The sequence below is a fragment of the Mustelus asterias genome, chromosome 14 (genome assembly GCF_964213995.1).
Source record: "Mustelus asterias chromosome 14, sMusAst1.hap1.1, whole genome shotgun sequence".
NCBI lineage: Eukaryota > Metazoa > Chordata > Chondrichthyes > Carcharhiniformes > Triakidae > Mustelus > Mustelus asterias.
Genome location: NC_135814.1, coordinates 100166122 through 100192492, shown reverse-complemented (window position 1 = coordinate 100192492; position 26371 = coordinate 100166122). Strand labels below are relative to the sequence as shown.

General features: G+C 44.4%; 1 protein-coding gene across 6 annotated transcripts in view; it reads right to left on the bottom strand.

Moving 5' to 3' along the window:
• The window catches only part of agap1 (ArfGAP with GTPase domain, ankyrin repeat and PH domain 1), a 698786-nt gene that overhangs the window by 222748 nt on the left and 449667 nt on the right, over window positions 1-26371 (bottom strand). Inside the window, exon 10 of one of the 6 annotated variants that reach the window (XM_078228963.1) lies at window positions 26186-26271. The exons of the other annotated variants lie outside the window; for them this stretch is intronic. Within the exon in view, the coding sequence (XP_078085089.1) occupies window positions 26251-26271 (21 nt within the window). The 3' untranslated portion in view covers window positions 26186-26250. Of the gene's footprint in view, window positions 1-26185; window positions 26272-26371 lie in introns of those variants that run through there. 6 annotated transcript variants of the gene reach the window in all.

Below are 26371 nucleotides of genomic sequence, written 5' to 3'. Positions count from 1 at the left end.
CTACCCTGAGGGACTCCTGCAGAGATGTCCTGGAGCTGAGATGACTGATCCTCCGCAACCACAACCATCTTCCTATGTGCCAGATATGGCTCCAACCAGCGGAGAGTTTGCCCCAATACCCATTGATTCCAGTTTTGCTAGGGCTCCTTAATGTCACACTCAGTCGAATGCGGCCTTAATATCATAGGCTGTCATTCTCACCTCACCTCTGGATTTCAGCTCTTTTGTCCATGTTTGAACCAAGGCTGTAATGAGGTCAGGAGCTGAGTGACCTTTGCGAAACCCAAACTGGGCATCATTGAGCAGGTTATTGCTGAGCAGGTGCTGCTTGATAGCACTGTTGATGACCCCTTCCATCACTTTACTGATGATCGATAGTAGACTGATTGGGCGGTAATTGGTTGGGTTGGATTTGTCCTGCTTTTTGTGTACAGTCATGATGTGGAGATGCCGGCGTTGGACTGGGGTAAACACAGTAAGAAGTTTAACAACACCAGGTTAAAGTCCAACAGGTTTATTTGGTAGCAAAAGCCACACAAGCTTTCGAGGCTCTGAGCCCCTTCTTCAGGTGAGTGGGAATTCTGTTCACAAACAGAACTTATAAGACACAGACTCAATTTACATGAATAATGGTTGGAATGCGAATACTTACAACTAATCCAGTCTTTAAGAAACAAAACAATGGGAGTGGAGAGAGCATCAAGACAGGCTAAAAAGATGTGTATTGTCTCCAGACAAGACAGCCAGTGAAACTCTGCAGGTCCACGCAACTGTGGGAGTTACAAATAGTGTGACATAAATTCTGATTCTAGGATCGCATGATAAAGACTCAGGAGGAAAAAAGCAGAAATATTTATGTGAAATAGTGTGACATAAACCCAATATCCCGGTTGAGGCCGTCCTTGTGTGTGCGGAACCTGGCTATCAGTTTCTGCTCCGCGACTCTGCGCTGTCGTGTGTCGCGAAGGCCGCCTTGGAGAACGCTTACCCGAATATCAGAGGCCGAATGCCCGTGACCGCTGAAGTGCTCCCCAACAGGAAGAGAACAGTCTTGCCTGGTGATTGTCGAGCGGTGTTCATTCATCCGTTGTCGCAGCGTCTGCATGGTCTCCCCAATGTACCATGCCTCGGGACATCCTTTCTTGCAGCGTATCAGGTAGACAACGTTGGCCGAGTTGCAAGAGTATGTACCGTGTACCTGGTGGATGGTGTTCTCACGTGAGATGATGGCATCTGTGTCGATGATCCTGTTGTGTGGACCTGCAGAGTTTCACTGGCTGTCTTGTCTGGAGACAATACACATCTTTTTAGCCTGTCTTGATGCTCTCTCCACTCCCATTGTTTTGTTTCTTAAAGACTGGATTAGTTGTAAGTATTCGCATTCCAACCATTATTCATGTAAATTGAGTCTGTGTCTTATAAGTTCTGTTTGTGAACAGAATTCCCACTCACCTGAAGAAGGGGCTCAGAGCCTCGAAAGCTTGTGTGGCTTTTGCTACCAAATAAACCTGTTGGACTTTAACCTGGTGTTGTTAAACTTCTTATTTTGTGTACAGGGCATACCTGGGCAATTTTCCATATTGTTGGGTAGATGCCAGTGTTATAACTCATAGAATCATAGAAACCCTACAGTACAGAAAGAGGCCATTCAGCCCATCGAGTCTGCACCGACCACAATCCCACCCAGGCCCTACCCCCACATCCCTACATATTTTACCCACTAATCCCTCTAACCTACACATCTCAGGACACTAAGGGGCAAATTTAGCATGGCCAATCAACCTAACCCACACATCTTTGGAGTGTGGGAGGAAACCGGAGCACCCGGAGGAAACCCACTCAGACACGAGGAGAATGTGCAAACTCCACACAGACAGTGACCCAAGCCGGGAATCGAACTGTATTGGAAGAGCTTGGCTAGGGGAGCGGCAAGTTCTGGAGCACAAGTCTTCACTACTATTGCCGGAATGTTATCAGGGCCCATTGCCTTTGCAGTATCCAGTACCTCCAACCGTTTCTTGCTATCACGTGGAGTGAATCAAATTGGCTGGAGACTGGCATCTGAGATACTGGGGACAACTCGAAGAGGCCGAGGTGGATCATCCACTCGGCCACTTCTGGCTGAAGATTGCTGTGAATACTTCAGCCTTATCTTTTGCACTGATGTGCTGGGCTCCTCCATCATTGAGAATGGGGATATTTGTGGAGCCCTCCTCCAGTGAGTTGTTTAATTGTCCACCACCATTCTCAACTGGATGTGGAAGGACTGCAGAACTTAGATCTGATCTGTTGCTTGTGGGATCGCTTAGCTCTGTCTATCATTTGCTGTTTATGACGTTTGGCATGCAAGTAGTCCTGTTTGGTAGCTTCACCAGGTTGACACCCCATTTTTAGGTATGCTTGGTGTTGCTTCTGGCATGCCCTCCTGCACTCTCCATTGAACCAGAGTTGATCCCCTGGCTTGATGGTAATGGTTGAGAGGGGGATATGCCAGGCCAGGAGGTTGCAGATTGTGCTGGAATACAATTCCGCTGCTGTTGATGCACTTCTAATCCAACATATTAATGAGAACATTTTAAAGTTAAAAAGATGCTCAAAATGGTCGCATTAAAGTACTTTCTATATAATTTCAAATCATTTCAAATGCAGCTAACTCATACTTCAGCCAAATATAAAAAGCTTCTAAAGGTTTGATTGGGGATTAGAGCTATCCTATTTCCTTGTGTACATGTGAGTTAACGAGTGTGATTCCCTTTGTGGTATATCTAAATAGTATATCCTGTCATTGTTCTTTTCTATTGTGAAAAGATCCTTCTTCCTCTGGCAGCCCCCTATTATTGTCCTGCTGTAATTCAGCCTCTTGACATCTTATAGTCTTCGAATATGAGGCGGTTCCCAAATTTCATTGCCAGTGCCATAATGAGACACACAGGCAATGTAATTTATTCCCTGTTCGATGGCCAGTGTAAGGAAACATGCTTTACTTGCGCACTTGCCGGAGCCAAATTGCAAATCCGTTATTATGAACACTTTTAAGATCTCTTGGCATCCGGGCACTGGAAATCTTCATCCTTAAAGGTTATTATGGAAAGCGGTAGCAGCAGGGCAATCTCATCATGTTCTTGTAAAACGTCTTTGAAGGGCTGAGTGACGGTCCAGAGGTGCAGCAGCTTCATTCTTTATATTGAGAGCACCTGCTGTGTCAGGTGCATTAGCATCCGCAGAAGCTGCGCCCCCCTCTCAAAGAGTGGAGAGCCGAGGTGACCTTCTCATCATTATCCCGTTCATTTCCTCCCACAGCGCGATGCCCATCACACAACCCACTCATCAAAGCGGTTAGAGAGCTGGAGCTGGATCCAAGTCCTAATGGGGGGGAAGTAATCTTGTTTAAATAAAAACCAACGCGTTAAACCACTCTACTCTCCATTGTTAAAAAGGGAAACTGTCAGCGAGTGTCCTGACTGTCAGCCCACCACTCGGCATGATTGACACACTTCGGCCCTCACGACAACGGGTTGTACGGTTTATTACATTAGAGCACGTCTCCCACGCCTTGTCTCCACACAACTGGAACTGTCATACTGGGAGATTGTGAAGAATACAAATGTAATGTACCCACAGTTCAGCTAATGGGATTTGACACAGGCTTTAAGTTTAATGAAGAAAGTTGCCAGTAGCAACAAAACTGTCACTGCTTGCGAAGTGCAATTAATAAAGGCTCCGACAACATTACTCCAGACTGCAGCCAGCAAAAGGTACCCTTAGTTCAAGCTGTGGTAAATTAGCTGGCCAATTTTTCTTAAGTACCTGCACCATTTACAGAGCAATTTATTAATTTTTTTGTCTGCCACTGGCTCTCGAAGGGATGTAATTTTGCACCTGATGTCCATTCAAGATGTGACTCATTTGAAAGGAATCGTGGTATTTATGCCGGGTAATGAACAGGTTGTCACTGGGTGTCCAGTTTATAACCATTCTGGAAAAATATACACAAGGTTCAAGTTGCTAAAATGCAGCCTCGCCACAACTTCTGACTGACCCAAAGGGATTACATCTCTCAATTAATCATGACATACAGGGTATTCTAATCATGCCACAGATTAGCACCCTGGAATTGACTTAGCAACTTCACTTATGGCTGGCAAGAGCAATGGAAGCACTATTGCGGTGAGGTGCAATCGAGGTCAGGGCATATTGCTAGGCAGAGTAGAGGAACTCCAGCCTGCAGTTTATCCACACAGCATTGGGGTCAACACTGGATGCTGAAACTGGCAAACAAGCAAGTACGGGAAGGAAAACATGACCTCAGTTTGGCAACCCACCTGTACAACTGGCATTCATTATTGGGACTTTGAAAGAAAATGGATAAATTGCAAATTGGAATTCATGGATTGAAGGAGAGGTGAGCATTGGCTCCCAATCTATCGCTGCCTCATTTTAAAAATTCACATCCTTCTTTTCAAATGCCACCATGGCCTTGACCCATGCCCACCTCTGAAATCTCCTCCAGCCCTTGAACCCTCCTCTAATTCTGGTCTCAGCACCATTTCAGATTTCTTTTGAATCCACCAGTGCTGTCCATGCTTTCAGCTGCTGAAGTCCTTAGTGCTAGAATTTCCCTTCCCAACCTCTCCACCTCTTTAGCTCTCCTCAACCTTTAATGCTCTTCTTAAACCCTACCTCTTGGACCAGGCTTTTGGTCATCTGCCCTAATATGGCCACAGGTGGCTCAGTATCAAATCTAGCTGGAAAATATTTTACTATTTTAGCAATGTTATGCAATTACAAGTTGTTATGGTTGTGAATAAAGTGAGGATCTTCCAATCAGAGTTAAAGAAAGAAAGACTTGCATTTATATAGTGCTTTTCATATCCACTGGACATCTCAAAGTGCTTTTCAGCCAATTAACTACTTTTTTTTGCATAATTGTTGTAATTTAGGAAAAACAGTTGCCAATTTGCACACAAGATCCCAAAAACAGCAACGTGCTATTGAGCAGCTAATCTGTTTTTGGTGATGTTGATTGAGAGATAAATATTGAGTGGATCACCTGGAATATCTTCTAAAGCGGGCCATGGGATCTTTTACGTCCAGCTGAGCGGGCAGATGGGACCTCAGTTTACTGTCTCATCTGAAAGACAGCACCTCCGACAGTGCAGCACTCCCTCAGTACTGCACTAGCCTTGGTTTTTGTGCTCAAGCCCTAGCATGTGGTTTGAGCCCAGAACCTTATAATTCAGAGACAAGAGCGTTACAAATTGAGCTGCAACTGATACTACTTTGGCAATTATACTGCATGCTATCCAGTTAAAAAAGCTTAAAGGAAAATTCTACTGAAAAGAAGCTCTGACCATCATTTTCCCTGGCTACAGGCATGGTGCCAAAGGACTGGAGGATGGTTAACGTTGTACCATTGTTTAAAAAATTGGAGGAAATGATAACGCGATGATTACAGGCCAGTCAGCCTAACTTCAGTGGTGGAAAAATTATTGGAAAAATTTCTGAGAGATCGTATTAATCATCATTTAGAGATATACTGATTGTTTGAAGACAGTTAGCATGGATTTATGAAAGGAGGGTTATGTCTGATTAATTATGAGGAAAGTACATTTGATGCAGTTTGTATGGATTTTAGAAAGGCTCCTTACAAGGTTTCATGTGGCAGACTGCTCAGAAAATTATACGTTCATCAGATCCAAGGGAAAGTGATGAGTTGAATCCAATATTGGCTCAGTGGCAGGAGGTAAAGGGTAATAGTTGATCGGTGTTTTTGTGAATGGTAGCTTGTTTCTAGTGGAGCTTTGCAGGGCTCAGTACTGTGTCCCTTTCTTTGTGTTATAGATCAATGATCCAAACTTTAAAATGATTAAGAAGTTTGCAGATCATATGAAAATAGGAGAATGGATGAGTGTGAAGAAGACTGCAGAGCGATATGGACTGGTCAAGAGGACAGAGAAAATGACAAGTGAAATTCCATCTGGAGTAATACGAGTTAATGGGGTGAACAACACGGCAATAGGAATACACATTAAACAATAGGATACTGCGAAAGATGGAGTTAGATCCCTAAAGGTTGCAGGATAGTAAGATCCAAGTTGGTCAAGGTGGCAGAGGGGATACTTTCCTTTATTAGCCAAGGTATCATGTGGTTATTAGCCAAGGTATCACCACGGGGAAGTTATGCCGGAACTGGACAAAACACTAGTTAGACCGCAACTAGACTGCTGCATACACTGCAGTATAAGAAGAATGTGATTGCATGAGAGAGGATACAAAAAGACTTTTACAAGAATGCCAGGAATGGAGAATTTTAGCTATGAGAGAAGATTGGATAGACTGGGGTTGTTTCCTCTGGAACAGGGTGGACTAAAGGGAGATTTAATTGAGGAGCATAAATTATGAGAGGCTGAAATAGAGTGGATAGGAAGGATCCATTTCCATTAGCAGGAGGTCAATAACTGGGGCCACAGATTTAACATAATGGGGGGGAAGAATTGGAGGGAATTTGAGGAGTAATTTCTTTTGACCTGGAGGATCTAAAACTGCTTCGAAGGGTGGTAGAGGCAGAAACCCTTATTACATTTAAAAACAATACACTTGAAGTATTGCAACCTACAGGGATATGGATCAAGAGTTGGAAGGTGGGATTAGACTAGATAGATCTCTTTTGGCCAGCACAGACAATAGGCCAAATGGCATCCTTCTATATTTTTTATGAGATTTTAGGTCAAGTGACCAAAAGCTTAGCCAAAGAGTTGGTTTTCAGGAGTGTCATAAAGGAGGAGAGACAGATTTTTGATTTGATTTGCTTTATTATTGTCACATGTATTGGGATACAGTGAAAAGTATTGTTTCTTGTGCGCTATACAGACAAAGCATACCATACATAGAGAAGGAAAAGGTGAGGGTGATGGGGGGTGGGGGGTAGTAGGGGAAAAGAGATTCAGAGAAGGAATTCCAGAGGTTAGATAGTTGAAGGAAAGGAAATCTGGCATTGCGCTAGCGGTATTGGAATTAAATCAGTACCAATGTAAAAGCTGCTCCAGTTCCACAAGTTCCCACTCCTTTGCATTTTATCAAGTATTTTTAACATTTCCTTTTGTTCCTGTGTATTTTGTCTGATTTGAACACACACTGGTTAAAATAATGAATCATGGTTTCCTGGAAGGCTGTGTGGCTGTAATTTAGTGCAAAGATTCCGATGGTTTATAGATGCCATGAATGTGCTGGAAAAATTACAAGGACGATAACAATCCCACTGAAGAGTTCAGAACACATCAAGTTGTAGTAGCAAAGCCCAAATCGTTCACGCCACTCTCCGAGATGAGGCTAGGCCTGTGAAACCATGTCCATTTACTGGTTATACTGGTGAGTGACAGAGGAGATGAGAATACTATCCGCTCACCTTCACACATCGAGCCTGCACTGATGGTGTGAAGGTCTCCTGTGCTAACAGCAAGCAGCTCAAGTGAAAAGGTTCTGTCCAAAAGAAAGACTGACATTTATATGGCACCAACAGACATCCCATTGTATTCCCAACTGAGCCCGGTTGACCGACAGGGAATATTCTATGGAATACAAGAACAGGAGGAGGACATTCAGCTCCTCAAATTCGATCCACCATTCCATTAGATCATGGCTGATCTGTCATTTAATTACCTACATTTACCCACCATGGCTCCATGACCCTTAATACACCAACCCACCAATAATCTCAATTTTGAAATTTTCAATTGACCTCCCAGCCTCAGTGGCTTTCCAAATTTCCCTACCTTTTGTGTGAAGGGTTGCTTTCTGGCTTTGCTCTAATTTTAATGTTATGCCTCCTTGATCTGGACTCCCACACTTACCTGAGGAAATAGTTTCTCTTCATCTACCCTTCAACTTCTTTAATCATCTTAAGCACCTCAATTAGATCACCCATTTACCTTCTATACTCGAGGGAATACAGGCATAGTCTATGCAACCTGTCCTCAGAATTTAACCCTTTTAGTCCTGGTATCATACGATAATGTGTTGTTTACATTGGCAGCTGAAAGGTTGAATGAATACGTCACGCCGATACTCTTCTGAAATTGTAGGAAAGGTACATTGGCCGGGAGATGTACCCTACATTTAACCTAATCTGCTCAGTACACATATTATAGAAATACTGGTCGAGGGTTGATAAAAATATAAACTGCTGCATATTCATAGAATCCTACAGTGCAGAAGGAGGACATTTGGCCCATCGAGTCTACACCAACCGCAATCCCACAGGCCCTCTCCCCATAACCCCATACATTTACCCTAGCTAGTTTCCCTGACACAATGGGGCAATTTAGCATGGCCAATCCACCTAACCCGCGCATCTTTGGACTGTGGGAGGAAACCGGAACACCCCGAGGAAACCCACGCAGTCACAGGGCATACAGAATCAACACTCTTCAAATTAGTAGCAGGCTTGGAGGGCCGAAGGGCCTGTTCCTGTGCTGTAATTTTCTTTGTTCTTTGAAAACAGTTGATGTCAAAAGTACGTATTTTAAAAATACACATGCCATATGCAGCCTCCATTGGGTGGCACAGTGGTTGGCACAGTGGTTAGCACTGCTGCCTCACAGCGCCAGGGATCCATGTTCAACTCTGGCCTTGGGTAAGTGTCTGTGTGGAGTTTGCACGTTCTCCCTGTGTCTGCATGGGTTTCCTCCGGGTGCTCCAGTTTCCTCCCACATTCCAAAAATGTGCAGGTTAGGCTGATTGGCCATGCTAAATTGCCCCTTAGTGTCAGGGGGATTAGCAGGGCAAATATGTGGGGGTTATGGGGATAGGGCCTGGGTGGGATTGTTGTCCGTGCAAGTTAAATGGGCCGAATGGCCTCTTTCTGCACTGTAGGGATTCTATGATTCTTGTTGGCTTAAAACAGATGCTGATTTTCTACTGTTATTGTACAGTGTTCTCCGCGTCTGTGTCCCTCATTCCCGATATAACGAGACATCAACCTCAGTTGGGAGTTCAAGGAATTAAACAAATGAAGATCGGGGGTTTCCTCACAAAAAAAATGAGGAAACCAACAAAATTCCAGCTAGCCTGGACATCTCCGCGGTTGACCGAGGAGAAGCAAGGGCAATAAAACGGGTATTGTGAGCAAGTCGCTCCTCCCTTGCCCATTAATTAGGAAATCATGTGTTGCTAAGGGAGCTTCAAACAAAACCAAAACACAGAACAAGTTGAAAAATACTCAGCAGCTGTGCAGAAACAGACGTCAGTCAGTTGGCATTTCAGGCCTGAAGAATCTTCCTTAGGAAAGGAATGGTTTAGTCTTTCCTGAGGAAAGAGTATTTAAGTTAGAAATATCAACTGTTTTTCTGACCTGTTGAACAATTCCAACCTTTTCAGTGCTTATTTCAGATTTCCGGCATCCGCAGTATTTTGCTTTGTTTGGTATGACTGATTTCCTGACATGTTGAGTATTTCCAAACTTCTTTTCTTTTGGTTTTCTGATTTCCAGTCTAATTTGCTTTTTGGAGGTGGTTGTGGGGGCTGGGGTGGAGGAGGGTAGAAGAAATAAAAAATAAGTTTGAACTTGGAGCAAGCCAGCATGTACTCCTCTGAGTTCAGTTGGGGCTCTCTTCACTGCTACTGAGTCACGTTCTATTCCAGCACAAGGCTCTAAGTAATCAATCTCACATAGTGGCTTGTTTTGCTCAATGATCCCACTGCAAATACAGTGCGGGGGTATGAGTCACTGCTGCGCTATGTAATTTGTACACTGTGCCTCAGTGCGTACTCTTGGATTTTGAGCAGCAGTTTCCGCTGAGTGGACGCACTGTCATACTAAAGTTCTGAGAGTCTGCAATAGCTGAACAGACTACTTGAGGTTTTGATGGATTAATGTTGCCTTAGCTACCTGGCCCTCAATATTTCATCTCACCCACTCGGATGCTATATAAATGCAAGTCTTTCATTACCCAGGCTGAGAAATGTAACAGGGAAGACTGGGTAAAGCACAATTAGCTAACAGTGAGCTGTGCTTTAAAAACTTGGAAATTATAAGGGGGAAAGCATGAGCTAATTGACAGCTACAAGGTACAAGGAACATGCCACACTGATAGTCTTCTGAAATTGGGGTAAAGGCAGGGAGGGTTACAGGTAGCTTCACTCCACATTTAACCTGATCTGCAATGTATGCATTTCATGGAATAGCTGGTAAAAGGTAGACAAAGGTATAAATTGCCCCATTTTCAGCATCAGTATTTTTCAGTTTAGCAGCAAATCAGTGTTTAATGCCCAGCTGTGTAACCAGCATCAGAACGTTATCAAAAGTGAATGGAACAGCTTCACAAACCTAAAAACACAACCAACTTTTCACCATAGGTTGGTGTCTGAGAAAGACATCAGTCTTGGGTCACTGTGTGCGCGGAGTTTGCACATTCTCCCCATGTCTGCGTGGGTTTCCTCCAGGTGCTCCTGTTTCCTCCCACAGTCCAAAAATGTACAGATTAGGTGGATTGGCCATGCTAAATTGCCCATTAGTGTCCCAAGATGTGTAGGTTAGTGAATCCAATGAGTTTTTACAACAATGAACGGTAGTTTCACAGTCACCATTATGAAGACTAGCTGTCCATTCCAGTTTTAGTAATTAATTGAATTTAAATTCCACCACCAGCTGTGATTGGATTTGAACCCATGTGCCCAGGGAATTAGCCTCTGGATTACTAATCCAGTGACAATACCACTACACCACCGTCTCCTTCAAAACTACTTCATTGGGTACAAATGGTTTGGGTCATCCAGTGGTCATGAAAGGGGCTATATAAATGCAAGTCTTTTTTTTGGACTGCAAATGACAATAACTGTGGCTATCTGAAGTGTTTGTTATGGGATCAACCTCAGAAGAAAGGCAGGAAAGGATGCCTTGACTCTGATGAATGTACAGCAAGATAGTAATAATCATTTGGAATGAGAGATGTGGGGAGAGAGGGTTATACAATAATCTATCACAAGACAGGAAGCAATAGTTTTATAGAAATTACAGAATATTTTTAAGGATTGGCACTTCCTACAAATAACCCACTGGTGATGTGCAGGAGATTCTCTTCAAAGTATTGTAGAAACTCTTTGAAACAAGAGAATTTTCAAGCATTTTGCAGGTTCATCCATGAAAGTGGCTCTTTTTACAATCTGTTTTAACCCCTTACATGCAGTGCTGAATGTTTGCAAGCCTGAACAAAACCCGAATCTAGACGACAATGTTTTACAGTGCAGGACAAACCCCATACTGACCCACACTTCCAACTGGAAAAACCCACTTTCCAGTTGGCTAGTTTGCTCACAAAATCAAATAAAGGCACCTCTAGACTGCGCTCAACTTCATATTGTATCTACCCAGGCTAACTTCCCCAGTTTACAGGGTTAGGAGGCTGTATTCCCTTGACTGCAGAAGACTTCAGGAGTGATCAAATTGAGGTGTTTAAAATGAGTAAAAGGATTGCTAGAGAAGTCACTTCCGCTGCTGGGTAGTGCCCAGAACAAGGGGCATAACCTTAAAATTAGAGCCAGGCTGTTCAGGATCGATGTCGAAATACTTCTTCACACAAAAGGTCGAAAGTTACAACTCTTCCCAATCCCTTACAAAAGCAGTTGAGGCTGATGGTGAATTGAAAATTTCAAAACAGCGATTGAAAGGTTCTTGTCAGGTAAGGCTATAAAGGATGTAGTGCCAATGTAGACAAACGGAGTTAAGATACAGATCAGTCATGATGTAAGTGAATGAGGGGACAGTCTTGAAGGCCTGAATAGCCTCCTCCAGTTCCTATGCTCTGACCACAGCAGAGAGTGGAACACTGAAACACTTAAAGTGCAACATCTTATGGTATATTTGCTATCAGGCTTGTTGGCATTAACAATATATTTTGATTCCATGGTATATGGTACCTTTTTTAAATTGTAGTGGTCATACTTTCCAAATTTTAAGTGGTTTCATGTATTTTGTTTCGGTTTCTATCCTCGCGTAAACTATAGAAATAACAGCCGAGCATGGAATATAAAGTGGGCGGGAACTCTACAGGAATTTACAACTTAAATAAGTTAGTTAATGAGTCAATGCCACAGAGAGGAAATGTACATCCAAACACATACTCTATTGAACTTAAATTTTCCTGGTATTTTATAGATATGTCTTTTCCTCCATTCGGCTTTAGCTAATTAAAGAGAATTCCAGATTTAATTTTCATTTGGAAAGCTGTAATGGACTTTCACTGTCCAACTAGTTAAATTAGTGAACTATTAGGCATTTGGAAAGAATGTGAATATATGTAGCAAAGAACGCAGGCATGTTGCTTTAAATTCCGACAAACTAAGAAGAGAGCAGCTTTGTTTGTGTCACGAATACTTGGTCTCTCGCTTTCTGGAAGTCTCAGATGGTAGTCCCTTTTGTCTCGGGCTGTCTGTAGCCAGTCAGTGCCACAGTAGAATGATGGACAAACGGTGGCAGTTCCGCCCTATCAGCCGGCTGATCTGTAATAAACCTTAATGTTACCTCCTATGGCTAATTCATCATCTGACCCCAGACAGTCGCTGTGATTGTAAAGCTCGCTCTCAACAAGGGAGAACTGACCACAGAATAGAGAGAGAGGGTAGAGGCCTTAAGAAGAACTGTGATAAGTGCAACCTGTCAACACAAGGACAAAGAAGGGCAGGCCCCAGGGAGTGTTGGAAAAGAGGGAAAAAAAATCACTGCAACCAGTTTATCTGATGAGGGTTATGGGTAATTAATTATAAACTCAATTACCCAAACCTTACTTCAGCAGTCTCTATTCATTAAGAGATAAAATTTGAGCAGCAAGTACTTTCTCACAAACAATCAAGACTACAATCACTTTCCATTTAGTTCAGGCCATTTAACCCTCTCCGAACATCTGTAATGGCAAGTAAGATTCAGAAAGCTAGCGTTCCTGTGCTGGAAATGGTTTCTGGAAACCTATCCATGTACCCGCAATGTATTGCCAGGTTTTTCTCAATGGTGGCTCAGTGGATAGTGCCTTTGCCCCCAAGTCAGAGGTTTGTGGGTTTCAGCCCCATTCCAGAGACTTGGGCCCAAGAAGCTGACACTCCGGTGCAGTACTGAGGGAGTGCTACATTGTTAGAGATGCCGTCTAACAGGTGAGACCTTACCCGAGGCCCTGCCTGTCCGCACAGATGGACATAAAGATTCCAAGGTATTACTTTGAAGAGCAGGGAGTTCTCCCCAGTGTCCTGGCCAATATTTATCCCTCAATCAACATCACAAAGACAAATGGTTGGATCATTATCACTTTGCTGTTTGTGGGAGTTTGATATGTGGAAATTGGCTGCCTTGTGTTCGAGTCATTGAATCCCTACAGTGCAGAAGGAGGCCATTTGGCCCATCGAATCCACACTGACCACAATCCCACCCAGGCGCTATTCCTGTAACCCCACATACTTACGCTGCTAATCGTAAGGTGAGGTCCCTGAGGATTGGAGGATAGCGAATGTGGTCCCGTTGTTTAAGAAGGGTAGCAGGGATAACCCAGGAAATTATAGGCCGGTGAGCTTGACGTCCGTGGTAGGGAAGTTGTTGGAGAGGATTCTTAGAGACAGGATGTATGTGCATTTAGAACGGAACAATCTCATTAGTGACAGACAGCATGGTTTTGTAAGAGGGAGGTCGCGCCTTACAAATTTGGTGGAGTTTTTTGAGCAAGCGACAAAAACGGTTGATGAAGGAAGGGCCGTGGATGTCGTCTATATGGATTTCAGTAAGGCATTTGACAAAGTCCCACATGGCAGGTTGGTTAAGAAGGTTAAGGCTCATGGGATACAAGGAGAAGTGGCTAGATGGGTGGAAAACTGGCTTGGCCATAGGAGACAGAGGGTAGTGGTCGAAGGGTCTTTTTCCGGCTGGAGGTCTGTGACCAGTGGTGTTCCGCAGGGCTCTGTAATGGGGCCTCTGCTATTTGTGATATATATAAATGATTTGGAAGAAGGTGTAACTGGTGTAATCAGCAAGTTTGCGGATGACACGAAGATGGCTGGACTTGCGGATAGCGAAGAGCATTGTCGGGCAATACAGCAGGATATAGATAGGCTGGAAATTTGGGTGGAGAGGTGGCAGATGGAGTTTAATCCGGATAAGTGCGAAGTGATGCATTTTGGAAGAAATAACGTATGGAGGAGTTATACAAAAAATGGCAGAGTCATCAGGAGTATAGAAACACAGAGGGACCTAGGTGTGCAAGTCCACAAATCCTTGAAGGTGGCAACACAGGTGGAGAAGGTGGTGAAGAAGGCATATGGTATGCTTGCCTTTATAGGACGGGGTATAGAGTATAAAAGCTGGAGTCTGATGATGCAGCTGTATAGAACGCTGGTTAGGCCACATTTGGAGTACTGCCGTCCAGTTCTGGTCGCCGCACTACCAGAAGGACGTGGAGGCGTTAGAGAGAGTGCAGAGAAGGTTTACCAGGATGTTGCCTGGTATGGAGGGTCTTAGCTATGAGGAGAGATTGGGTAAACTGGGGTTGTTCTCCCTGGAAAGACGGAGAATGAGGGGAGATCTAATAGAGGTGTACGAGATTATGAAGGGTATAGATAGGGTGAACAGTGGGAAGCTTTTTCCCAGGTCGGAGGTGACGATCACGAGGGGTCACGGGCTCAAGGTGAGAGGGGCGAAGTATAACTCAGATATCAGAGGGACGTTTTTTACACAGAGGGTGGTGGGGGCCTGGAATGCGCTGCCAAGTAGGGTGGTGGAGGCAGGCACGCTGACATCGTTTAAGACTTACCTGGATAGTCACATGAGCAGCCTGGGAATGGAGGGATACAAACGATTGGTCTAGTTGGACCAAGGAGCGGCACAGGCTTGGAGGGCCGAAGGGCCTGTTTCCTGTGCTGTACTGTTCTTTGTTCTTTGTTAATCCCCCTGACACTAGGGGTCAATTTAGCATGGCCAATCAACACAACCCGCACATCTTTGGATTGTGGGAGGAAACCAGAGCAACTCGAAGAATCCCACGCTGACATGGGGAGAATGTGCAAACCCCACACAGACAGTGACCCAAGGCCGGAATTGAACCTGGGTCCCTGGCACTGTGAGGCAGCAGTGCTAACCACTGTGCCACACTACACTTCAAAAATTCTTAATTAGCTGTAAAGCACTTTGGAACATCCTGAAGTTGAGAAGGGCGCATTATAAATGTAAGTCTTTCATTACCAAGATGAGCAATGCAGGGACAACCAGGTAAATCAGGAAGTCAATGATTAGGTAACAAGCTGTGCTTTAAAAGCTTGGAAAGAGTCAGGAAAAGAACAGCTAGAGGTATTGTTTCCAAATTTTGAGGCACTATGAGTTGGATTTTACACTCCTTGTGTATTTGAAGATGAGGAGGAGGTGGCTTGTAAAATAAAGCAGGTGGCTTTCCCACTGCCTTCCCACCCACCCCCTGACTGCCTCTCACATTATAGTGGGCAGGGAAGGTATCAGGCAGCCTTCCACTCTTTTGTGTAAAACAATTAAACTAAGTCAAATAAATTGAGGAACCTTATTCCTATTGAAGTCCTTAACTGGCCAATTAATGGGCTCATTCTACCTCCACCTCTATTTAAAGTTTTAAAAGTTTATTTATTAGTCACAAGTAGGCTTACATTAACACTGCAAAGTAGTTACTGTGAAAATCCCCTAGTCGCCAAACTCCTGTACACTGAGGGAGAGTTTAGCATGGCCAATGCACCTAACCAACACAATTTTCGGACTGTGGGAGGAAACCCACAGAGACATGAGGAGAATGTGCAGACTCCGCACAAACAGTGACCCAAGCCGGGAATTGAACCCGGTCCCTGGCGCTGTGAGGCAGCAGTGCTAACCACTGTGGTGCATAAAGCAGGAAAAGGCGGGGTCAAGGCAGATAGCCTGGTAACTTTCACTACACGGGCTACTGTCAGGCACCAAGCTGGGAATTCCTTTGGGAAGATGAGGTCCCCTGTGCACGTGCGAGGCAACCCCCACACCTTTAACCCTCCCCACTCCTCTCAAACCCGTTCCCCACTCCCCTCCACGCTCTCACTGGAGTCAGACAACCATGCCTGTCCAAAATCCCAGACCACACACCATTAAGCCTGGACTCCTTCAGACTTCAATGACTGCCTGTAGTCCCACATAGTGACCACTGCTCAATGCTGACACTGCTGGGCTAGAGTTGCTGGCTGATCAGATTGGCTGACAGCTCTCCAGACGGGACTTCCTGCCATTCCTCCTGGCCAGATGATAGTTGGTCAGACGATGACGCCCCCTGTTCAGACGGTGAGCGAGAATCCACCTGGTCCCATCCCCTTCTTAATCAACCTGCCCGCACAGACCAATGGGTTGAAGGTGTCTGTGCTTTTCAATCAGATCCCTGGATTTAAGGAAATCCAGTTGGTACCTGGTCGCCATGACATTGCCTTTGTGGAATTTGTCAATGAAATCTGAGCCAGGGAAGCATGCAATGCACTCGAAGGGTTTAAGATCACAAAGTTGAACGCAAAAAAAATCTCCTTTGCAAAGAAATGAGGGATCGGGGAACGAAACTGATTAATTCAGGCTTCTTTTTCAAAAGCTGTTGTGTTTTATTTTTTAAATTGTGCATTAACTGTTATGGATTGGAAGGGAAGAGAACTCCCACTCTGGCACAATTCAGGCTGTGGGGATGGTTGGTAGGCTGACGACCAACTTTTCAGTCAGCGAGGTGAGGAAAATGGGGGGGGGGCAATTCTCCCAGCCCACTGCGTTGCTTTTGTAGTGCAGGGGGCCGGGAGATTCTAGCGGAGGCCGTTTCGCAGGCTCCCTGCTGGGCCACAGCATCTGCACATCTCCCTGCGCCAGATGTCCGGCGCAGTGCTGCATAATATATGTAGATGATCATTTAAATATATTTGAATCTAATTAGCGGGCCTAGGACTGAAGTCTCCGGGCCCGCTAGTCTCTCTCCCCCCCCCCCCCCCACCAAGAGTATTTCACTTCAGCAAGCCTCCTGGCACTGCCCAAAGGGCAAAGTGCCAATGCCCAGGGGGCACCTTGGCACTGCCCACTGGGCATGGGGCAGTGCCAAGGGGGCAGGGCCTGATTGGGGATGCCTCTGGGGGGGCAATCAGTGGGAGTGGGGGTCCACTCTGCACTTTGGGCAGCGATCGGGGCTGGCCATCAGGGTGGGGGAGGGGGAGGCAACCTGCTTGGATGGTGGGGGTGGGGGGAGGAGAAATCGGTAGATCAATCGGAGCTGTCAGGGAGTCAAGACTGGCATTTTTGAGGGCCAGCGATCGGTCTTGGGGGGGGGGGGGGGGCGCGATGTCGACGCTGACAGATCGGCACATGTGCAGTGGCCCGCTCAACGCTATGCTGCCGGCCTCTCCAATGGGAATGGGCCCTGTCCTCTGATTTTTGGAGTAATTCACGCTGTTATACTCTGCAGTGCAGAGTGTGGGAGATTCACTTTGACACTCCTGCTAAAAAAAACAGCATGATTTACTCCAGTTTTTACATGAATTCAACGTATAATCTTTTTGGGAGAATCGCCCCTATGGTGTTCCATAAAATCCAGCCCCATGACTTATAGACTTGGAAACGCTGCAATGAGTATTGACGTAAACACCAGGGGAATGTGTGGAAAGGCAAAGAGAGAAAGGTCAGAAATTATAGAATCATAGAAACCCTACAGTGCAGAAGGAGGCCATTCGGCCCATCGAGTCTGCACCGACCACAATCCCACCTAGGCCCTACCCCCACATATTTACCTGCTAATCCCTCTAACCTATGCATCTCAGGACTCTATGGGGCAATTTTTAACCTGGCCAATCAACCTAACCCGCACATCTTTGGACTGTGGGAGGAAACCGGAGCACCCGGAGGAAACCCACGCAGACACGAGGAGAATGTGCAAACTCCACACAGACAGTGACCCGAGCCGGGAATTGAACCCGGGACCCTGGAGCTGTGAAGCAGCAGTGCTAACCACTGTGCTACCGTGCCGCCCAGAAATTATTCAACTTTGGTGCGTCACCAAGATAGAGAAAGACACACCAATATATAAATGTTTCGAGTTCAGCAATTATTTTCCAAACTGTTACACAGAACACAATCTATTCCCCACAATCAGAAATGTAGTTTCATTGAAAATGAGAGAAAGTATACCCAAGAGTATGCAGGAAAGGGAACAACATATCAAGACAATTTCAATTAACATACAAACTATTACTACACTGTAACTCGACCAGAACCCAAAGGGATTCCTCACAGAAAACAACAGAAGGCTGTGGCTGAGAAAAGGTTCAGTAATGAGGCTCATTGGTACAAGGTGTATTATCAACTGAAGCAACACTACATCACATGACACAAGAAAAACAAATATATTTTGATGAATTGTCCTGATACACACTGACAATGGATATCAGTGATCCTATGTAAACTTCATGTCACAAATCAGAGATACACAGCAAACATATTGATTGCATATTATCACTTACTGCGCACGATCAAGTACCTTTACTTATTGATGGCGATTTGTTCCATCTCACCATGCAGCAGCCAAGGCCTCCAATGGCTCATTTCCATTGGCCCCAGGACCATAGGATGGAGTGACCACCATTGTTCAACAACAACTTGCAATTAAGTAACACATTTAACACAATAAAAACATCCCATGCTGACACTATAGTTAAGAAAGCCCACCAACGCCTCTACTTTTTCAGAAGACTAAGGAAATTTGGCATGTCAGCTACAACTCTCGCCAACTTTTACAGATGCACCATAGAAAGCCTTCTTTCTGGTTGTATCACAGCTTGGTATGGGCTCCTGCTCTGCCCAAGACCACAAGGAACTACAAAAGGTAGTGAATGTAGCCCAATCCATCACGCAAGCCAGCCTCCCATCCATTGACTCTGTCTGCACTTCCCGCTGCCTCGGCAAAGCAGCCAGCATAATTAAGGACCCCACACACACCAGACATTCTCTCTCCCACTTTCTTCCTTCGGGAAAAAGATACAAAAGTCTGAGGTCACGTACCAACCGACTCAAGAACAGCTTCTTCCCTGCTGCTGTCAGACTTTTGAATGGACCTACCTCGCATTGAGTTGATCTTTCTCTGCATCCTAGCTATGACTGTAACACTACATTCTGCACTCTCTCGTTTCCTTCTCTATGAACGGTATGTTTTGTCTGTATAGCGTGCAAGAAACAATACTTTTCACTGTATGTTAATACTTGTGACTATAATAATTCAAATCAAATCAAATCAACGTGCTTGTCAGGAGCGATATGGTCAGATAGTATGTTCTAAGCAGCGAAAGAGAGCAGGGTGGAGAGACCACGGGAATTCGGGAGGGAATTCCACAGCTTAGGGCCCAGAAGTTGAAGGCAAGGCCACTGGTGGAGGCGATTAAAATCGAAGATGCTTAAGAGGCCAGAACTTTAGGAGCACAGAGATCTCAGAAGGTTGCGGGGCTCAAGGAGATTATAGAGGTAGGAGGGAGTGAGGCCATGGAGAAGTTTGAAAACAAGGATGAGAATTTTATATGTGGCATTTTTGGACCAGAGAGCACGGATAAATGAGTCGGACTTAGTGAGAGTCAGAATCCGGGCAGCAGAATTTTGAAGCTTCCTCTTCCTCGCCCCGCTCTTGCCCACTTCCAAAGAAGGATCAATATTCGGATTGCTGCATTCTACTTCAATCAAATCAGGACGGGAACAGAATTCAGAGGGATAGGCATTAAAGAGGAAAAAAGTCTCTTGTATATATGTGAAAAACTGGTTTGATTACACAATTAAGTAAAAAGAAAGAGATTCAGTCGAGCATAGACAAACCCAAACATTGCCCTGGTCAAGCATGACTAGTATGTTTGAAAAGGCAGAAACCAATGCCAGAACTTAAACTATCCTGTTTTACATTATCAAAACTTCCAGGCAGCCGGTCCCAGAACCAGATGAGTCCATGTCCCAGATGTAGCTTTAAACTACTGTCTTACCCTCTGATTAGCAGTCCTATTGCTAATAATATTAGGAAGTTACCTGATCACAGATTCTATCAGGTAACTTACTGATATTATTCCTGATCCTTAAAGTTCACAATTCTGGTCAGATGTACTCCTGAAGGTTTTCTCAGACAATCTTCTGCCTCCAACACCGTACACGCAACCCCCCACCACCCCCAACCCCCCCAATCCCATCCCACCCCCCACCACCCCCCTATTCTAGAATGTTCTTATATTGGCCTCGATCTGGTGTGGGCCAAGTTGCAGTAGAGTCAATGTTAACTGGACAAAACTGGCCATCCAATTTTCAAATCTTCAAAAAGTGAACAACTCAATTAAGAATAAAACAAGGCAGAGTTTGATCAACAGTGTAAATGGTCACAGCTTTCAGAATCTAGCGTCTTGGGTCTCCCACTCCCCATGGTGTCAAGGTAATGACTTAAATGTGGAGGGAGAAAGGGTCAGCAGAAAATCATATTCCAAATCAACTCTCTCACAGATTTGCGGAGATTTCAAATTGGTAAAACTCATGAAAAACTCTGAGAAACCTTGCCATCTCTTTACCAATTCCTAGCTTGGCATCGGAAGAGTTTACAGATGATTCTGAAAACCAGGCCGCATACTTGCTACTTGGTTAAGTTTACAAAACAAAAATGGTTCCTATTTATTGACATTTAACAACATGACCGTCGACAAATTCTAAACCATCAAGATTCTGGGGGTACCACTGACCATAAACTCTGCTGGACCAGCCCCAAAGCCTCTCTACCACCTACAAGTCAGAGGTGAGACTTGCCTGGATCAGCACAGCTCCAACAACACTCAGGAAGCTCAATATCAACTAGGACAAAGCAGCTTGTTTGATCGGCATCTTAATACTCATTTCCTCCAACAACAGGACACAATGGCTGCACTATGTGCCACCTACTAGATATGTTCCAACAACACGCCCATGTTTTTGGACAGCACCTCCCAAACTGCAACTTCTACTGCCTAGAACAAAAGGCAGCAGGTGCACGGGAACACAACCACCTTCAGATTTCCTTCCAAAATCACATCATATTCCAATTTGGAAATATATTAATGTTCCCTAATACAGTGAAGTGATGGGTTAAAACTTTGGAACTCCCTGACAGCACTGTGGGAGCGCCTTCAGCACACGGACTGCGGATGTTCCAAGAAGGCAGCTCACCACCACCTTCTCAAGGGCAAAACGGGATAAGCAATAAATGGCAGTAATGTGGATGAACAAAAGCTCAAAAAAAACAAAAGTTAAGCCAAAAAAAACAGACAGCTGGCAGCATCCATCACAGCCACTGCAGGTATGAGGTAACTCTGGAAGACAGGCAGTGACGACAGCCATCCTCCCCATTTTTGAAGCAATTTCTAATATACCCAAAAGCTGCATTTATTTAAATAACAGTCCCTCTGTGTAATGTTAAATAAAAGAAAACCGAATAAAGTTAAAAAATCCCCAATGAGACAAATTTTGTCATCTTTAAATTTCAAACTAGACAGGAGGTATTAAGTACACATTAGCGCCATTAAGATAGTAGTTAATTTAATTAAATTCTGCCTGGTGAATGAAGCAGACTTCGAGACATCTTTCATTGCAAGACATGAAATTACAGCCTGTCAGCTGCCAGTGGCAGGGTTAGGGAATGAACTGCAGAGTAAATAACATTAATGTCTCTGTGTTAACCAACCAATTTAACCCAGATTTCTCTCTGTTGCTCCGATTCGTGTAGAACTCCCATCACAATGTTTAAGAGCCTTTAATTTGTGCAGCTGAGAAATTGAGACAGGTAGGGTTCGATAGAATTACACAAATTTATGACAGAGAAACAGATAATGTGGCCCAATTGGTCTTTTTTTAATTCATTCATGGAATGTAAGCATCACCATGAAGGCCAGCATTTATCACCCATCCCTAATCATCCTCGAGAATGTGGTGGTGACAGTGAAGGGATGGTGATATTGTTCCAAGTCAGAATGGTGTGATTTGGAGGAAGACTTGCAGATGGTGGTGTTCTCATGCTCTGCAGCCCTCGTACTTCTAGGTGGTAAGGGGTTGTGGGTTTAGAAGATGCTGTCGAAGGAGGCTTTGCTGAGTTGCTGCAGTGCATCTTGTAGATGGTGCACACTGCTACTACTGTGCGTCAGTGGTGGAGAGAGTGAATGTTTAAGGTGGTGGATGGGATGCCAATCAAATGAGTTGCTTTGTCCTGGATGTTGTGGAGTTTCTTGAGTGTTGGAGCTGCACTGAACCAGGCAAGTGAGGAGTGCTCCATCTTGCTTCTGACTTGTATCTTGCAGACGGTGGAGTGGCTTTGGGGAGTCAGGTGGTGAGTTACTTGCCGTAGAATTCCCAGCATCTGACCTGCTCTTGTAACCATAGGGTTTATACAGCTTGTCTAGTTTAATTTCTGATATATACCAGTTTTTAAGCTCCACACAATTCTCCTCCCATGTTACTTCATTTCCCCCAATCAGCATATTGTTCTATACGTTTCTCCCTCATGTACTTATAAACCTTCTTCTGAAATGTTTCTATAGATTTGCCTCAATGATTCCATATTGTAGCAGTTTGCTATTTGCAAATTATTAGAGTGGTTATGGTGCAGAAGGAGGCCATTCGGCCCATCATATCTGCACTGGCTCTCCGAAAGAGCAATTCCCCGAGTGCAATTCCCCCACCTTTTCCCCATAACCTTACACAGTCTTCCTCTTTAAATAAACTCTAATTCCTTTCTCAATGCCTCAATTGAATTTGCCTCCACCACACCCTCAGGCAATGCATTCCAGATGTTAACCAATTTAAATAGAAATGATATGTACATTTGTCTGATAACGAGTGCACGCACTTCCAGGAAGGACACAACCCACCTCACTGATCCAGGAGTGTGTCCTCGATGTGGATGGTGCACCCTCTGCACAAACAAGTTGCAACTTGTCTACCACAGGCTTTTTAGTAATTCGGTTTGCCTGCTGATAAGCTTCCATGTGTGTCACACATCCGATTAACCAGGCAAATCCTGCTCTGACAAAGGGTCATCCTGACTCGAAACGTGGGCTCTAGTCTCTCTCCACAGATGCTATCAGAGCTATTTTTGTTTCATATTCCAGCATCTGCAATACTTTGTTTTTTTCAACCAACACGTTCCTTTAACCTTGCTAACGTGCATATCCAATTTCATTCATTCCACCATTAGTAGCCAAGCCTTCAGCTGCCTCGGCCCTCAACTCTGGAATCTGCACTCTCAATCCGTCCGTCTACCTCTGTACGCTTCCAAAATGTTGCTCAAAACCTATCACTTTGACCAAGCTTGTGCTCACCTGTCCCAGACGTTTTATGCGTATCAAGTGTTAAATTTTGATTTTGCCTGATAATGCTCCTCTGAAATGCCTTGGGATGTTTTCATATGTTGAAGCCGCTATATAAATGTGAGTTGTTATTGTACAGTCCTGTAGTTCACTGCGTGGAACTCAGTCCTGTATTATTCCAGAGCCTTCCTGTAGGAAAGGTTTCTGTGGTGTATTTGAAAGCTCTTCAGATTCCTGTCTACCATTTCATCATGCTGGAGCATACCTGACTGGCCCTAAAGTAAGGTGCTGCTGAGATTACAGCTCAGTCATCACTCAATGTTATCATGTTTGTCTCTGAATCAGAACGCATTGGGTTCAAGCCCAACAGACCACAGAATCTAGATTGGCACTACAGTGCAGTACTGAGAGAGTGCCACGCTGTTGGAGGTGCCACCTGCCCTCCCAAGTGAATGTAGAGGAAGCCGCTGCACTCTTTTTGAAGGACAAGGGGGTCCTGAGGTCATGAAAGGTGCTGTAGTTTCTTCCACACAATGAGTTAGTAAAAAAAAATTAATTGGCAGCAACGCAGTTACATATTTATTCCACAAAAACAGAATGTGGCTGCAGGAATTCAAATACAATAGAAACAAACTGAACCAAGCTTCCTCAACAATCCAAAGTAGATAAAGGCACTGCATAGTTTAGCACCAAGCCTAATGGCTCAGACCGTCTTGATTATTGGTCTGTGTTAGTACATTCAAGAGACACTGGGGGGAAAAAATATTAATTGGACTAAAGTATAAGCTTTGGACCTCAGTCTGGTCTGTGTACAGGCAGCAAAGATTATTGTAAGTTTGTCACCGTTAAGGAAGAGGCTCGGAACTGTTTCACAAAGTCATTATCATCCCTATATTTGGCTCGGAGGAATGTATCATGTGCTAAATTCCATTTATGTCAGGGACAGGGACCCATTGAGATCATGGCAACTAGGAATGGGCGATAAGTGTTGGAAAACACATATCTTCTGGGAAACCAGACTCAATGTTGCACCTTCCCTGTGGTGACAATATCCAGTTTATTCCCGGGCTCCAAGCTTGTTCACTGAACTGGCCTTGCAGCATGCAAATTAATTTACAAACGTTCTTTGCAAAATGTATGAGTCAGTTTATTGGCAAACACACAAACTGTTTTTTGGTAATTAGCTGTTAATTAGTAACACAAAACAGCTGCTGGTACAATTTCAGCAGGCAAACAGTCTGTAAACAATGCTCATAAATCTCTGCAAATTTATTAATGACAGTACAACTGTCATCATTTCTGGCTCACAGGGACTTTGATACTCCTTTGTTTATAGTGTACATTGCTGTAAATACATATACATTGTTTAAATAGCTGTGTTTCCCCCCACAATAATGTTTACAATCATGCAAACTGGGAAAGTCTGGTTTTCCCACACAATGAAGCAGTCCAGTGGAATTCTGCACATGTTTATATTGTAGAACAGCTCAACATTGTACAACACAACATGGGTGGCATGGTGGCACAGTGGTTAGCATTGCTGCCTCACAGCATCAGGGACGTGGGTTCGATTCCGGCCTCGAGTGACTGTCTGTGTGGAGTTTGCACATTCCCCCCGTGTCTGCGTGGGTTTTCTCCAGGTGCTCCACTTTTCTCCCACAATCCAAAGATGTGCGGGTTAGGTGGATTGGCCATGCTAAATTGCCCTTTCGTGTCCCAAGATGTGAGAGTTAGGTGGATTAGCCATGGTAAATGTACGTGGGTTTACGGGGATAGGGTGGAGGGGAGGGCCTGGGTGGGATGCTCTTTTGGAGAGTCAGTGAAGACTCAATCAAATCTTAAACTCCATCTCTTAGGTGAATGTAAAAGATTCCAGGGCACTATTCAAAAAAACGGTTGAGAGCTCTCCTCCAGCAAATATCTACCCCTCAATCTTTGCAACAAAAGCAGATGATCTTGTCATCATCACGTTGCCATGTGTGGGAGCTTGTGGTGTGCAAATTTGCTTCTGTGTTTCCCCCTATGACAACAGTGATCACACTCCCAAGAAGTGCTTCACTGGTTGCAAAATTGAGAGATGGTGGTGCAGTGATAACGTCACTGGAGTAATATTACAGAGTCCCAGGCTATTGCTCTGGGGACACGGGTTCAAATCCCATCATGGCAACTGGTGGAATTTAAATACAATTCATAAATCTGGAATTTTAAGTTATAGTTTCAGTAATGGGGACCATGAAACTATCATTGATTGTCGTAAAAAAACATCCGGTTCACTAATGTCCTTTAGAGAAGGAAAATCCTACAGTCCTTACCTGGTCTGGCCAACATGCAATGCCACACTCGCAGCAATGTGGCTGATTAATACAGCCCTCTGAAGTGGCCGACTTAGTAAGCCTACTCAATTCAAGGGCAATTAGTGATGGGTAAAAAATTCTGGCCGTATTGCCATGAAAGAATAAAGGAAAAGGAAGTGTGTTTTAAGATGTCCTGAGGTCATGAAATGCAAGTTTCACTGTGTGTGTGTGTTTGCACATGCGCGTGTACATTTGTACATGTGGGTTTGTGCACGTGTATTTGCACGCGCATGTTTGCGAACGCGCGTGTGTGTGTTTGCGTAGATGTGTGCATCTGCTTTGTAACAAATAACTTGATCTTCATTACAGTGAGAGCAAGGGAGAGGAATTAATTTGAGTAAAACACAGAAAAAAAACATTCTGGCTACTTCTGTGGTCTCCAGTCTGTTCTGCTGTCATGCTAAAACTTGTTGAGATCCCTGTTGGAGAGCTGAGGACTGAAATAAAGGTTGTGTATGGTATCCTGTGGAGCTCAGTGGGATGACAGGTTTCATATTGTTTTAAGTACTGCAAAGTGGAAGGCCACATGCAAAATCAACTGCTGTCTTATTCCACATTCATCCCCTCAGAGAGATTATTTTCTGCATTCAAAGTCCTGTTAAAGGCATTACAGAGAGTCATTATTTTACAATCATTATCGAGCTTTATTGGTGAGCTCATTGAGGAAGGATAATGAAAAGGATAATGTAACACTT